General features: G+C 39.3%; 1 protein-coding gene across 8 annotated transcripts in view; it reads left to right on the top strand.

Annotated features, from left to right (window-relative positions):
- Positions 1 to 16,789, top strand: part of ralgapa2 (Ral GTPase activating protein catalytic subunit alpha 2) — a 554,472-nt gene that overhangs the window by 173,558 nt on the left and 364,125 nt on the right. For all 8 annotated transcript variants that reach the window (XR_005942422.1, XR_005942420.1, XR_005942421.1 and 5 more), the window contains exons 12-16: positions 1,048 to 1,182; positions 2,038 to 2,186; positions 2,975 to 3,086; positions 7,943 to 8,180; positions 9,275 to 9,442. Coding sequence is in view for 5 of the 8 variants with exons in the window: in XM_041183014.1 (XP_041038948.1) it covers positions 1,048 to 1,182; positions 2,038 to 2,186; positions 2,975 to 3,086; positions 7,943 to 8,180; positions 9,275 to 9,442 (802 nt within the window). In the remaining 3 variants the exon portion in view is untranslated. The remainder of the gene's footprint in view (positions 1 to 1,047; positions 1,183 to 2,037; positions 2,187 to 2,974; positions 3,087 to 7,942; positions 8,181 to 9,274; positions 9,443 to 16,789) is intronic.

Below are 16,789 nucleotides of genomic sequence, written 5' to 3'. Positions count from 1 at the left end.
CATGTTGCTATTTTGAAGAAGAGCAGGGGAGTTATTCCTGATGTTATGGATAATATTTATCCCTCAATCAACATCACAAAAACAGATTATTTTGGTCATTTATACATTACTGTTTGTGGGAACTTGCTGTGTGCAAATTGGCCGCTGCATTTCCAACATTAAAACAGTGACGACACTTCAAAAGTAATTAATTGACTAAAGTGCTTTGGGTTGTTATGCAGTCGTGAAAATCACTATATAAATGCAAGTCGGCCGTTCCCCTTGGCCCAACGTTGTTTACTTATATTTCTAAGAACTTTAATGAGTTGTGCATTCAGATTTGTCGTCTTTTAAGAGGGCTGCATGGTAATTAGAAACTTATAGAATATTTTTCCTGGAAACTAAATACATGGATATAGATTCCTTGGTAGGGTAGATTAGATATTGTTTGTGGAAGATCAAATGGCCATTTCTTTTTCCATGCATAATATTCTAAGTAAGTAATTGAACGCTAAATGGTTTGGAATGTTAGAGAGATGTACTAAACAACGACATAAATGTAGTTTCTTTTCTCTTGTTAATGTTCATGTTCAATTATCTTACACACACGTCATTCATGTGTGTGTGTGTGAATGTCTTTAGTTTGTTTAGTTTGTGTGTTGCCCTCATTATATCTTTGACAATAACGCATATATGTGTGTATGTTATAAGAAATAAAAAGAAAGTAGATACTTAAAAAAAGGAAGGAAAATAGTATTTATAGAAGAATGGCTTACTACTATCTTACTATACAATGCTGAAATCTGGCTTATAAATGTTTTTCTAAGCAAATTTCCAGATTTGGCATTATAGGGATTAAATTTATTCATACATAATCCATCTACACAAATTTGCAGTTTATTGTATGGTACAGTGATAGCTGATGGCTTCTGGAATGATGGACACCTTGGCTATTTGTCAGTGCAGGTAGATCGTTTGAAAATTGGAGAAGAGGTTTGTTCTACTTTGAGGATTGCACATCTCAACATTAGTGTTACATAAAATCATTTTTTGTTTTTGCTTTTAAAGAGCATTCAGCAGCCAAGGCACCGGCGCACATCTAGCTGGGGAAGAACATACTCTTTTACAAATGCTATCAATCGGGGCTGTGTTTTTGAAGAGGAAAATGTAAATGTTCAGGCTGGCACTCAATCAACATTGCAGGTAAGTGTTTGACTGAGTTCTTTTGTGAGCTGATCTAATTTTTTTGATAAGGATGACACTTTTTAGCTTCTTCCCCCTTTCCATATAGGCGGTCTGCTTCTGGGCCTCTGATAATGTTTTATTTTTGAAACTGGCTGCTGGAAAGTGTTATCGGGAAATGATTCTATCTCAAATATTCCCTCCCCACAGTGAAATGTATGGTCTCTGTTAATTCTCAACTGATGACACATCTTTGATTGTAATGTTGCTGTGGAGTGTTTCAGAATGCCTAACTCCATCGTGTAGCATTACAGTGCCCAGTGAGTTGCTTTCACATATCATGCAATGTGCTTTGGTCTCGCTGGGTGCAGCTAGTTGGGTGACCCTTGATTTCTACAGGAAATACGCTTGCTCTCCCAGTCTATACTTAAAAGCTGTCCATCACTTGCATCTTCCAGTTCTGATGAAAGATTATCGACATGAAGCATTAACTCTGTAGCCCTCTGGAACATATGTTGTCTGACCTGACTGTTTCTAGCATTTTCTGTTTTTATTTCACATTTGTGGCATCTGCAGTATTTTGTTTTGGTGTTATGATCCTGTTTGTTAAAACTGCTATAGAGGCCAGTAATTTTTAGGCTGTTTGTTTCCAATTGTTTAAACTATTCAGGGAACAGGGTGTGTGGAGGTTATATAAAATGGCTCCGAAAGTAAAAGATTTTGGGAGAGAGTGCAATTGATATTTTGCTTTAACAAAACAATATCATGCATTACTAACTTTTAGTAACAAGTGTTGATAGGAGTTGGTTGTTCCTATGGAGCTCAATGATACTCTTGACAAATTTTGACAGTAATATTTACATATATTTTTAAAAGGTATTTTTGACAAATTCTGCAAATGTGTTTCTGTTGGAACCCTGCACTGACATCTCAAAGATCCTAGAAGAGCAGATTGATGTGTGCAAGGCAGTCTTGAGTATCTATCGGCACATGATCATGGAATTAACCATGAGCAAGAAGACATGGTGAGTTTAGCCATCAGGCTGTACTATTTCTATATTTTCCTTATTTGTACCTTTATAGTTTTGAATGAGTAAACTTGTGCAAGGTTGCCTCAGATATGTGACAGCACACTTTTAATGTAGATTTTAATTGACTGATGTTGATTTCTGTTATGTATTTAAGGCCAAAATAAATTCTTAAGCTGATTCTGACTAACTTGAACTTTGCAGATTTTCTTTATTTAAAAAACAGATATTTTTCCACTTTCTTATGACTCCTTGCGGCCAACGTTAATTTGGTGGTGTCCTCCTGACAATATTTAAAAATACGATTCCCCTGCCACATTTAAGATGCAGTGAAACATCCTTCTAATGCAAATTGCTTGCCTTAACTTGCTCATTGCTGTGTTGAAATGTCAGCAGATGTTCGGAGTCAGGATGAGTTCCTTAGAACATAAACGCAAGGTTCTACTGCCAGGGTTATGGAACCATTTTGCATTTTTCCCTGAAATTTATTGCTGCTCTAGCAGTTGATTTTGGAAAATGATTACCTTGTACAGTACTATAATAGAGACCAATTTTTGACTACCACCACCTGATGGAAAATCTCGCGCACTGGTGCATATTGGAAATTCATTTTGCCACGGCACACCCTCTTACCCTTAAAATTAATTGTTCAGAAAATTATGCATCCCCCAATTAGACATCATGCTCCCAGCAGGGGCCAGAAATTGGGAAAAAATATCTTCTATTGTTAATTTGGATGTGCTCTTAGTATATTTTTGAATGACTGGATATTAATCTTTTTATAGGGAGCAACTTTTGCAAGTGTTGCTCAGGATCACAGAAACAATTATGCAAAAGCAACAGGATTTGCACAAATGTGATATTTTTGCAGAACAAATGGCTGGACTACTTTTCCGGGTAAAATGTATAAATATGGAGATAACCTATCATACACCAACATTTTGTGCATTGTTTATGTGTAGATATTGTATATCCGTAGAAGTTATCAATTTGTATTTAAAAAGTGCAAACTAATGTCATTGGAATATCCAGTTTCACGTTATTCATGAGTGCAGGAGAGGAAACTGACAGATCGGATGTTGAGCAACAGAGTTTCTGTTGCTGATTGTACCATGCCAGTTTAATATGAGTAGTGTTGATAGATATCCAACTGGTTCTTGTAGATTCTCTCTGGCCCTTCTGGTTGAAAATATGTAGCTTGTGTTATCTGTGGTGTTTAGTGAAGGTCAATATTTTGGGTTATATCCTGTCTTGTATTAGTGCCTTAAAATGATATTACAGGATTGGAATTGAATCAAGAGATTTCCAACAGTGTGTGTCGGGTACCCACTTAAGAGTAGCTCTTTCCTGATCAGTCAGGAGACTCTCTTTTTAAATTGTCTGAGGTTTTTCCTAGTTTGGCACGAGCATATATTGCGTTTTAAAAGATAATAATTCTTGCTTCCAAATCAGTTGTTCTCACATCCCCTGACAGCAGAAATAGATGGTTGATTATATCTGTACATTTATTTTGCAACCCGATCCTTTTTAAAATAATATTTTAACACTCATTCAAATGAAAAATTTCCTAAATTTATTTGAAATTTAGGTTTTCTTAATTTCCAAAATATTTCATCTTGAGCTTTATCTTTGCAATTTTTGTAAAAATTTGTTAAGTTCTGAGCTAGATTGATTGCAGCCTGCCGCAGCTAGAAACATAGTGGCAAAGCCCACTTAATCACAAGAGAGGCTCCGCATAGTCTCCCAGCAGCTGTAAAACCTCCCCCCGATTAAATCGGAAGGCAGAAGGGGGTGACACAGACTTCTCGACTGTCGCCGGTAGTTTGTCGATTAAACTCATTGGTAAACTAATTGACACTCATTAACCCTGACCCCACCGTAATTTAATGGTGGCTCAAGGATTAAATCAGAGTCGCATGGTTTTCCCGTGCTTCCCGAAGGCCACCCAGCAAACCCTGTTGGATTTGCCAGTGGCTTCCCGGAAAGTGGGGTGGGCTCCCTCGTTGTCAGATACTCTGTGCATGATCAAGGGACGCGGCATCAGGAAAGGTAGGGAGGAGGGGGCTGGGTAGCTGAAAGCCACCCCTCCTGCCCTTGCCTCCAACTTCCCCCGTCCAGTGACCTCCCACCCCATGATCCCCATCCTGCCTTCACTCACCATTGGCCAGGTGTCCCACAATGATCACGGACCTTTGGTGTGTGCATTGCTGTCAGCAACCACTATTCCCTTTGGTGCTGAGGACACGAGGAGCTGCTGGCCTCTGATTGGACAGCAGTTCTCGGCGGGCAGGACTTCTGTCGCTGGGGACCTTAATCGTGGGGAAGCCCGTCAGTGGCAGTTTAAGTGCCTGAAGAGCACTTGATTCCATTGGGCTTCCCCCATGGAACTGATGGGGTTTCCCTGCCAGTTCTCCAACCAGTGGCTGAGAACCTCATTGGCTTGACAGAATTCTGGCCTTTAGAGCTGGTTCCATGGAGAATGTACTAGAGGATGGTGACTGACAGTTAACTGCGAAGCATTATTTAAAATTTAAACCAGGCAGCTTGACTCTGGTCAAAACATTGCCCTGAGGAATGAACCAGCGAATGGCTGTTACTTATTTTGTTTAACTGAAACAGACCCAATGTGTGTACACACATTACATCTGTTTCAGTTAAACAAAATGACAACCATTCATTGTGCTTGTTTCAGCTAAACAGCTGCCTCTACCAATCAGAGTCCACTTGCCAACCAATCAGCACACACTTCTCATACAGTATAAATACGTTGTTTCCCTTGACATTGGTATTTTCTTGCAAATTGTCCTAATGAGAGCAAGACCAAAAGCTTCAACCAAAAAATGTAATTTTTCAGTGATAGCCATGACTTTTCTGTTCATTCAAAGCGGTTTCTGCTTAATTTTAACACAAATGAACTATTGAATCAAAAGTGTGAATATTCCTTCCAGTACATCCTTTCTGCTGTGCCCAAACTGTGTAATACAACTGCAATCTGTCTGAATTTGAGTCTAGAGCAGCACACATCAAAGAACATGGGGAAAAATGCCCAGGGCATAAGAATTTCTCTGAAGAATTCAGAGAATATTAATTCAGAAGAATATTAATTTTTAGCAGTCCACCAATCTTGTTAAGCTTATTTGCTTTTTGTGATATTGTGATTTTTTTACATTGGTGAATCCTTTTTCAACAGTAGAATGCTTGTAAGTTTCTCGATCTCAACAATGATCATGCATGCATAAATTTATTGTAAATTCCCTTGAATCTCTGCATATGCATCATGTTTGCACTATATTCCACATTTATATTACAATTCTTTCAAAATCTTTGCACTTTTTAAAATTGCCTTTTATCTCCTGTCTTTGTTAACCTTCATGCAACTCTTTAACCTTTATTCAAAGGCAAATGATGCCTTTACAAAGTCTAGGAAATGTCAGCAATAATGAGACTACTGGCTATGAAGCAAGAACATTATTCAGCTTGTATTTTCTGGACATAATAGGCACAATCATTTTATGTTGTGGTCTCTGGAAGATTTGAAGAGCAACATCATACAGGAGTAATGCGGCTATCCTCCATTTGTGATGGATTATTTACAAGGAATTTTATGCTGTGTTGAGACCACCACATGAAAATGTTAAAGATGCAAAGGGTTGTGAATATCAAAGAAGTAGATGCAATGCATCTAGGACTTGTGCTCCAGAACTAGCCAAGCTGTTCCAGTTCACGCACAATGCTGGCATCTACCCAGCAATGTGGAAAATTGCCCAGCTTCATCCACAAAAAACAGGACAAATCCAACCCGACCTATTACAGCCCCATCAGTCTATTCTTGTTCATTGGCAAAGTGATGGAAAGAGTTGCCGACAATTATTGAGCATCACTTGCTCTGCTCACTGACTCTCAGTTTGGGTTCTGCTAGGGTCACTCAGTTCCAGAGCTCATTACAGCCTTGGCCCAAACATGGACAAAAGAGCTAAACTCCCGAGGTGAGCTGAGAGTAACTAGCCTTGACATCAAGGCAGCATTTGACCGAGTGTGGCATCAAGGAGCCCTAGCAAAACTGGAGTCAATGAGAATCAGGGGGGAAACACTCTGCTGGTTGGAGTCATACCTAGCACAAAGAAAGACGGTTGTGGTCTTTGGAGGTCAACCATCTCAGTCCTGGGACATTACTGCTGGAGCTACTCAGAGCAGTGTTCTAGGCCCAACCATCTTCAACTGCTTCATCAATGACCTTCCCTCCAACAAAACGTCAGAAGTGGGGATGTTCGCTGATGAAGCACAATGTTCAGCACTATTTGCAACTCTTCAGATACTGAAGCAGTCTGTGTCAATCTGCACTAAGACCTGGACAGCATTCAGGCTTGGGCTGATAAGTGGGGAATAACATTCGTGCTACACAGTGCCAGGCAATGACTATCTCCAGCAAGAGAAATCTAACTATCTCCTCTTGACATTCAATGGCATTATCATAGCTGAATCCCCATTGTCAACGCCCTGGGGCTGCCATTGACCAGAAACTGAACTGGACCAGGCATATAAGTACTGTGGCTACAAAGCAGGCCAGAGGCTGGGGATTCTGCAGCGAGTAACTAATCTCCTGACCCTCCAAAGCCTGTCCACCATCCACAAGGCACAAGTCAGGAGTGTGATGGAATGCCCTCCATTTGCCTGGATGAGTGCAGCTTCAACAACACTCAAGGAGCTTGACACCATCCAGGACAAAATAGCCCCCTTGATTGGCATCCCTCCCTCCACCTTTTAATATTCAGCCCCTCCAACACCATCGTACAGTGGCAACAGTGTGTACCAAATGTAAGAAGCATTGCAGTAACTTACTAAGACTCACTCAACAGCACCTTCCAAACCCACAACCTCAATCACCTAGATGGACAAGGGCAGCAGATGCATGGAATGACGATCACCTGCAAGTTTCCTCTCCAAGTCACACACTATCCTAACTTGGACCAAATTGCCGTTCCTTCACTGCTACTGGGTCAAAATCCTGGAACTCCCTTCCTAACAGTACTATGGGTGTATCTACACATTGTGGACTGCAGCCATTCAAGAAGGCAGCTCACCATCACCTTCTCGAGGGCAATTAGGGATGGGCAATAAATGCTGGCCTAGCCGGTGATACCCACATCCTGTGAACAAATTAAAAAATAATTACTGGCATCCCTACGTTGTGTTCTACAATGCCAGCAGGAGGGTAATTTGGATAACTAGTTTATCCAACTAACATAAGCACGTTCAAATACCTCAGACAAGTACATATAGAATGACGGCACCATGAAAGTGTTGACCCAACTTGAACACATGAAAAGACTGAATTTTTTTGTTTTGCTTTGATATGGGAAGGAGGGCAGTCAATTTAGTACCCAATTAAAGTGAAATTTAGATAATTACTGTATAAGTATCTGTAATAAAATTAAGTAACAGGTATCACACTACAAAACACTACATAAAGTAGTAAATGAGTAGTGGATTCTTATAGCTCCCGATTTGCTGTTTCTTGCACCTTACGAAGATGTTCCATGTTAATTGCTATTTGTGGTGAAGTGACCTATCGTGATTGGGTTACTATGCTGTATTTTACCTGGGTGCAATTATGGTTAAAGTAAAGCCTTTTCGTATTGTTCACTATAATCTTTTAGCCTTATGTTGTCCCTGTACTACTTACCTTCCATTGTAGTCAATCTTTAAAAGAATTAATTATAACATCATAACTCTTCTATTTTCTGTTTCTATAGACTCTCATTGTCGCCTGGATCCGGGCTAATTTAAGTGTGTATATCTCACGAGAACTTTGGGATGAGCTGCTATCTGTACTGTCTTCTCTCACTGCCTGGAGTGAACTGATTACTGAATGGGCAAAAATTATGGAATCTCTTACTGTGGTGTTGGCAAGATGTGTGTACGGTCTGGATATGAATAATTTACCACTGGACAAGCTAAGTGAGCAAAAGGAAAAGAAGCAAAGAGGGAGAGGTAATCAAACTTATTTATGTACGCTATTTGGGGAGGTTGTGGTATTGGTACTATTGGCCAATACCACTATTGACGTAGTGGTATTGTCACTGGACCGGCAATCCCGAGACCCAGGGTAATGCCCTGGAGATCCGGGTTCAAATCCCACCATGGCAGATGGTGGAATTTGAATTCAATAAAAAATCTGGAATTATGAATTTTTGGGGGGGAATTATAGATTTATCATCAACTCTAATTCTGGATTTGAAAATTCTTGGCTTTGTTTTCAATCATGAAACCACTGTTGATTATTGTAAAAACCCTTCTGATATCTGCCATCCTTACCTGGTCTGGCCTACATGTGACTCCAAAATGCCCTCTGAACAAGAGTAATTAGGGATGGGCAATAAATGCTGGCCTAGCCAGTGATGCCCACATCCCATGAATGAATTATTTTTATAATTGGAAGGCTGTGCTTTTGGGAGATGGAGGAAATGCTAGATGTTGCCATCAGTATGCTTGATGGAAAGTACTCCTGTTATCAAACATCCTCTCCGCCCCCCACACACACACCTTAAACCAGCTTATATTTCAACTCTTTCTTGGACTCGAACTCAAGTTCTGTCGAAGGGTCATGAGGACTCGAAACGTCAACTCTTTTCTTCTCCGCTGATGCTGCCAGACCTGCTGAGTTTTTCCAGGTAATTCTGTTTTTGTTTTGGATTTCCAGCATCCGCAGTTTTTTTGTTTTTATTTTTGTTTTTATCAAATATCCCATTGTGTTGTCACAATGAAAGTGTTCTTGAATTGTGATGGAGGTGACAAAGTGCCTGACAGCAGATTGTACAAGATTGAGGGTTGCTGCTCTTGCTTCCCTGTCAGTCCAAAATGTGGTAAAAATTGAAGTTAAAAAGTGTAATTTTATAATGACAATTAGACCTAAATTTTATTACGAATATCCAACATTCACAGTTCAGTGCATTATAAACCATTTGTGGAATTCATATGTTAGATTGTTGTGCAGGAATGCCATATTTATACCTAATTCATTTAACCAATTGTTCATAATATGTACGACTAAACCTAATATATTTTATGCATCCTTAACTTTTAAGGTGTACATCAAGATCTCAGCAAGGTAACTGGAGTAGGTAGGTCCTTTTCTCTGAGTTGGAGAAGTCAAGCTGATGGCACACAAGAGCATATGCGATTTAGAAGTGCAACTACCTCTGGTGCCCCAGGAGTTGAAAAGGCCAGAAATATTGTTCGTCAGAAAGCAACAGGTAAGCTTGCTGAAGGGCTAAATTATTCATAAACTCCAAAGCATTTTTGTGGTATGATGGAATGTTTTGCCTGCTTTTATGGGTTTATCAAAATTTTTGGGGGAATTATAGACTTATCATCAACTCTAATTCTGGATTTGAGAATTCTTGGCTTTGTTTTCAAATCAAAACCCATACACTGGCCTTTTCTTTAATCACTTCCTGCCCTCTACTCAATCTCCTCTACTCCTTGTTAACCTAGTACAACCTGCAGTACTTTTGCTCTCTTCGCTGAAGTTCTTATTGGACTTGCTCCCTCCATAAAGCTACCACTTCCTCCCTTGATTGTCTTCCAACCTCTTCCTCATTTCTGAACTCTCCATACTGACTCAGATTGTCAACCTCTCTTTATCATGCTTTGCTTCCAGTCCTTTCAAAACTATGTCATCACCCCTTTCCTTCAAGAGCTCCTACTCAACTCTTCTGACTTTGTAAATTTCCCCTACATCTCCTGCCTTCCCTCTTGCTGCAAGGTCCTTTTATTGCATTGTTATCACGCAGCTACATAGTATTGTTTCCCACTGCTCTTATTTCTTGACCAGCTCACAGCACTAAGGCAACAACTTGTTGAAAGTCACATGACTTCTTTTGCAATTGATCTTGTCCTCAATATTTTCATTATCCTGCCACTTCATTCGCATCTAGTATCTCTCTTCTTTAGTCCACATCCATATGATGGCACTTTTTTTAGCTTCATGGCTTCATTTCCTCTTAACCAAAGCTATTGAATCTCCTTGTACAATTCTGTCAGGGAATTCCAGGATTTTGACCCATTGGCGGTGAAGGAACGGTGATTTGGCTCCAAGTCAGGATGCTGTGTGGCTTGGAGGGGAACTTGCAAGTTCCCATGCATCTGCTGTCCTTGTCCTCCTTGGTGGTAGTGGTCATGGGTTCAGAAGGTGCTGTCACAGGAGACTTTGTGAATAGCACAAATTTGATGAGCCATTGGTCTCCTTCTGTTCTGTATGATTCTGTGTAGCATTTGTGTTAATCTGCAGGCTTCATCACTGTTTTGGTCAACAGTGAGGGACAGGAGGATGTGACTGTGAATAAGGCAGGTAAAGGAACAGAGCAGACAGTCGTAGCAGAGCCTCAGACTTTGTAGTTGTCCAACAGATTTGAAGTGCTTGCAACCTGTGTGGATGAAAGTGAGATCTGCAGGGTGGATGAGCAGACTGGCCAAGGCACCATGGTTCAGGAAGCTGTTCAAGCAGGGGGGTGGGGGAGCAAGAACGAATGTAGTGGTAGCAGGAAACAGTATAATGAAGGAGATTGGCACTGTTCTTTGCAGCAAAGAGAGAGAGAGTCCAGAAGGCTGTGTTTTCTGCCTGGTGCCAGAGTTCGGAATATCTGCTCAGGGCTGGAGGGGAACTTGCAGTGGGTTGTGGGGGGGGGATCCAGGACAGAGGTTCTGCATAGTCAGTATGAGGAGCTAGGCACCAAATAAAGAAGCAGAACCTCAAAGGTAATAATCTCTGGATTATTACTTGAGCTACGTGCAAATGGGCATGGGGTAAATAAGATGAGAGAGGTGAATGTGTGGCTCAAAGACTGGTGTGTGAGAAGTGGGTACCAGTTCACAGGGCACTGGCACCAGTACTAGGGAAAGTGGGGGCTGTACTGTTGGGAGAGTCTACAGCTGAATTCTGTTGAGACCAGTGTTCCAGCGAGCCACATAACTAGGGAAGTAGAGTGTTTTAAAATAAACAAGGGATCAAATTTGGGAAGATGTGGTATATCAAAGAGGAGACACAAGGTAAGAGAGCAAGGTATTAACACAGGAGACGATAAACATACCGTGACAGGAAGGGACAGATGGTACAAATCTAAGAGTAAATCAGATAAGGCTAGGGATTACGAAAATAATAAAAGGACAAAACTTAAGGCTCTGTATCTGAATGCATGTAGCATTCAAAATAAAACAGGAATTGATATCGCAAATAGAGATAAATAAGCATGATCTGATAGCCATTGCAGAGACGTGGCTGCAATATGACATAGATTGGGACCTGAATATTAAAGGGCACCTGACATTTAGGAAAGACAGGAAGCTAGGAAAAGGCGGGGGGAATTGGCTCTGTTAATTAAAGATGATATTAGCACAATGGAGAGGGATGATCTTAGTTCAGGAAACCAGGATATAGAAGCAGTTTGAGTAGAGATTATAGGAATGATGCACAGGGCCCCTAACAGTAATTGCATGGTCAGACAGGGTGAAAGCTTGTTTGAAAGGTACAGTGGTTATTATGAGGAATTTTAATCTATATGTAGACTGGTAAAATCAGATGGTCAAAGATTGCCTAAATGAGGAATTCACAGCATGTTTTCAGCATAATTTCTTATAATAGCACATTCCGGAGCCAACCAGGGAGCAGGCTATACTAGACCTAGTATTGTGCAATGAGATAGGATTAATTAATGACCTCATAGTGAAGGCACCCCTAGGTAACAGTGATCATAATATGATTGAATTTTACATTCTGCTTGAGGGGGAGAAGAGTGGGTCCAAGACTAGTTTATTTAAGCATAAAAAGAACAATTATGAGGGCATGTAAGCAGAGCTAGCTGAAGTGGACTAGCAAATTAGATTAAGGGATAGGTCAATAGAGATACGGTGGCAGACATTTAAGGAGATGTTCCAGAATGCACAGAATAGATATATTCCATCAAGAAAGAAAAATTCCAAGGGGAAGACCCACCATACATAGTTAATGAAAAAAGTCAAAGATAGTATCAAATTTAAAGAAAAAGTATATAATTGTGTAAACATGGTTGGCAGGTCAGAAGATTGGACAGAATATAAAAAAGAGCAAAGAAAGACTAAAAGATTAATGAGGGAAAAATTAGAGCACAAGAGAAAGCTAACTTGAAATATAAAGACATTAAGAGCTTCTATAGATGTCTTAAAAAGAAAGGAGTTTACAAAGTGAGCGTTCTATAGGAAGTGAGTCTGGGGAATTAATAATGGAAAATGAAATGGCAGATGAACTGAAACAGTATTTTGCATCGGTCTTCACTATAGAGGATACAAGTAACATCCTAGAAATAGCTGTAAATCGGGAATTGGAATGGAGGGAGGAACTCAAAAGAAATTACAATTACCAGCGAAGTGATACTTAGCAAAGGAACTGTGGGTTGACAAGTTCCTGGGTCCTGATGTATTTCATCCGAGAGTCTTAAAAGTGGTAACTGTTGAGATAGTTGATGCCTTGGTTTTAATTTTTCAAAAATCCCTAGATTTGGGCAAGGCTCCATTAGATTGGAAAATAGCTAATATAACACCTTTATTCAAAAAGGAAGGAAAACAGAAAGCAGGAAACTATAGGCCAGTTAGCTTAACATCTTTCACAGAAAATGGTGGAAGCTATTATTAAAGACATTATAGCAGGGCATTTAGATCAATTCAGAGTAATCAGGCAGAGTCAACATGGCTTTGTGAAAGGGAAATCACGTTTAACCAATTTATTGAAGTTCTTTGGAGAAGTAACGTGTGCTGTAGATGAGATGGATGAAGTGTACTTAGATTTCCAGAAGGCATTTGATAAGGTACCACATCTAAGGTTATTGCAGAAAATAAAAGCTCATGGTATAGGGGATAAAGTTTGCATTGGTAGAAGATTGGCTAGCAAACAGGAAACTGTAGGTATAAATGAGTCACTTTCTGGTTGGCAGGATGTGATGAGTGGGCAAGGATCTGGCAAATGGAGTATAATGTTGGAAAATGCGAGGTTGTCCATTTTGGCAAGACAGATAAAAAAGAAGCATATTATCTAAATGGTGAGAGATTGCACAGCTCAGATGCAGAGGGAGCTGAGTATTCTAGTGCATGGATTGCAAAAATTTAGTATGCAGGTGCAGCAATAATTAACGAAGCTCATAGAGTGTTATTGTTTATTGCAAGGGGAATTGAATACAAGAATAGGGAGGTTATGCTTCAGTTATACAGGGCATTTGAGGCCACATCTGGAGTACTGTGTACAGTGTTGGTCTCCTTATTAAGAAAAGATGTAAATGCGGTGGAAGCATTTCAGAGAAGGTTTACGAGATTGCTACGTGGAATGGGATGGTTGCCTTCTGAGAAAAGGCTGGACAGGTTAGGCTTATATCTACTGGAGTTAGAAGATTAAGGTGAGTTGATTGAAGCATATAAGATCCTGAATGGATTTGACAGGGTGGATGTGGAAAGGATGTTTCCTCTTGTGGGAGAATCTAGAACTAGGGGATCACTGTTTAAAAATAAGGGGTCGCTCATTTAAGACAGAGGTGAGGAAAAAGAATTTCTGAGGGTTGTGAGACTTTGGAATTCTCTTCCTCAAAAGGTGGTTGAGGCAGAGTCTTTGAATATCTTTAAGGCAGAACTAGATAGATTCTTGATAAGCAAGGGAGAATGAAAGGTTATCTGCGGTATGCAGGAACATGGAATTGAGGTCAAAATTAGATCAGCCATGATCTTACTGAATGGCGGAGCAGGCTCGAGGGGCCTAGTGGCCTACTCCTGCTCCTAATTTGTAAGTTTGAACGTTCATCAACTGCCTTGACTGGTTGTTTGGACTGAATCTGTTGGTGTACAGCTTCAGCATTCTGTTCAATTCTCTACAACTGCATTCTCTCTCTCCTATGGTCCATCATGAAGACCCCAATCTTCCATTTTCTAAATATACTCACTTATGCTCCTATTTCATGTTCTTGCTGATGGGGCCTTCAACATGGTTTCATTATTATGGGGCTGCACTTCTTGTTTCCTTCATGTTTCCACCCTACAACCTGCAGCTCAGTCAAAATATTGTGGTCCATGTTCTCTACCAGAAAACATCCTGCATATCTATCATCCCATCTTCATCCCCTTCCTGTGGCTCAGCAGTCCTTACCATTAATTTAGTTTCCTCCCAGACTTCACCCCATCCTATTTCTGTAATTTTCTCCAGCCATGTGTTCACTCTGCAGCCTTAATTTCTTTGACTCTAGATTATTGTTTATTCTGTACCCTATCTAACTCACCATTAAAAGCTGCTTTTTTGGTCATTACTGCCTATCTTCTAAGACAACCTTCAAGGAAACATTTTACCTTTCTCCTTCCTCCTTTTATCTTTATAACCTCCTAACAAGTTAGATCTTCAGTTATCCATGTTTTTTCTTTCTCTTACACCCTCCCCCATCACCCATGTTCCCATACTTTTCTGTAAATTGCTTTCAGATCTTTAACGCTTCATTGTACAAATGTAAATGTTAATATTAAATGGTAATACCTTTTAATTATGTACATTGTGTGTAACCGCGTAATTCATTTTCTTGTCATTGGTGGCCCACTTCACAAATTTTGATCAGAAATTTGTAACAATAAATTCTCAACTTAGTTTCAATTTAATATCATTTGAAAAACTGTTAACTTGCAGAACAGTATACAGTAAGCCCATATACTTCAAGAAGTGAAGTTAGTATAATGTGTAAATGATTCTTGCTTTTTGTATGTTTATAGCTTATTGTTGAAAGCGTTAAAAAGGGTTATAATTTGAGTTCCATTTTGAATTAAATTTAATGGGAATTCACTTAAGAGAATCAAATTTCCAGTGTTAATAATATGCTTTTAATACTTCCAAACTATCAGTAAAGACAAGTGTTTACTATTCTTTTCAGTATGTGTGTGTAAAGATTTTTTAAATATGAGAGTTTTTAATTGACCTGTTTTTTGAATTAAGCATTTGTGTTTTGTGTAAACTTGATTTTGCAACGTTTACTTATGGTATGAAGAACGCAAGAACATAGGAACTAGGAGCAGTCGTAGGCTTTTAGCATTTAAAAGAAAATTATAATCACAATTATATAGTTCAGTAAATAAATCTGAACTGTACAAATCATAAATTACATGGCATATTTAAAATATAGTAAATCAAATAAAATAAATGCATATGTACATATATAGGAAAAGGTTGAAGTTTAATGTCTACTTATTAAACTTCTGCGACATTCACTCAGTTGCCATAATATAATGACATTGAAAATTTTGTGCCACTACGCATGTTTAAGTGCCACTTGACCTATTCTCTATTTTTTTTCTGTTAAGAAGCCTGGCTCTTGGTGTCCACTAGGATGTTGTTACTAAATCTCAGACCTGAAAGGAACCTGAGTGAAAGGGCTAGTGTGGAAGCACACGCTGTACAGAGGCTTGGATAGCATGTGTTTTGTGGGTTTTGAAATGATGTCAATTGCAGGAGAGTGGACCGACCACAAGGTTCCTTTCATTCTGCTGTGGTGTGCCATTATTCCTTTTCCGAGGATTTATCCATAGGAGTCCTCCTTTGTGTGCTGTACAGACGTACAGAGAAATGTGAATCCTGCTGGCCATAAATAGAGATCTTTTTATTATTAACTGTAGGACTTGAAACAGTGGATTTCTTTTCTTTTGGTTTCCTTTTAGAGTGGCGTCTAAAGATAAAAGGCAAGCAGATGGTACATATTTGCCTTCTCAGGTGCCATTGCTGGCTGACACAGGGCTACAAAGATATTGGCAAACAAAGATCCCCATTGATGGTTAACAAATTGGTGTGATTAGCATGTTTGTTTTTCATAACCCCTTCAGCTTTCACACTCGATCATTTTTGCATTTCTTAAGCTTTTTCTTCAATTAAGACCAAATTTGTAAATCAGAATGGGTTCCCGTTAATAAATAATGACCAACTACAAACATCTTTCTAACGAGGCCCTTTATGTTTAATATCTTTATTACTGTTATTTAACGTAATTAGTTGTTAAATGGCAGATATATATTTGCCAGGTGGACAAGTCCTTAATAAGGAGTGACGTTTTAAAAATGCTGCATCTGTGTCGAAGTCAGATAAAATGAACATTTGCTGCCTCTGCTTTCCTTTATGATGAATAGCTTACCTAATTTGATTTTCCATGCATTGAACATCAGAGTAATGTTTTGCTGTATATGCGTTCAGGCACAGTTCGAATGCTAATTTTAACTTTTATTTGTCTATACAAGTGAAAACATGGTGAAAGAAAGTATAAAAGTGTAATTACAGGCTAAAATATCTGATGCTTCATTGTCAAAGTTTTATGCAGTGTAATCCAGAACTGTCGCATACCTCTGACTTCAGTTAATTATCCATAAACTGACTAAAAATGCTTCGTCCAAGTGTTGAGACATTTTTATCCTTACACGTCTTTAGTGCACCTTTTTTTTAAGAAGTGCAGCTGCCTTTTATTGTTTTACCAAAGTATTGTTGCAATGTCTTGTAAAATGTGAGTAACCACTCACAGTGAATAACTGGTTGTTAACCAAATATTTTGAGGTGTAGTCAGTGT

This window comes from Carcharodon carcharias, chromosome 2 (assembly GCF_017639515.1).
Source record: "Carcharodon carcharias isolate sCarCar2 chromosome 2, sCarCar2.pri, whole genome shotgun sequence".
Lineage (NCBI taxonomy): Eukaryota > Metazoa > Chordata > Chondrichthyes > Lamniformes > Lamnidae > Carcharodon > Carcharodon carcharias.
Note: the sequence above shows the minus strand (reverse complement) of the source record. Positions and strands in the feature narration are given on the sequence as shown.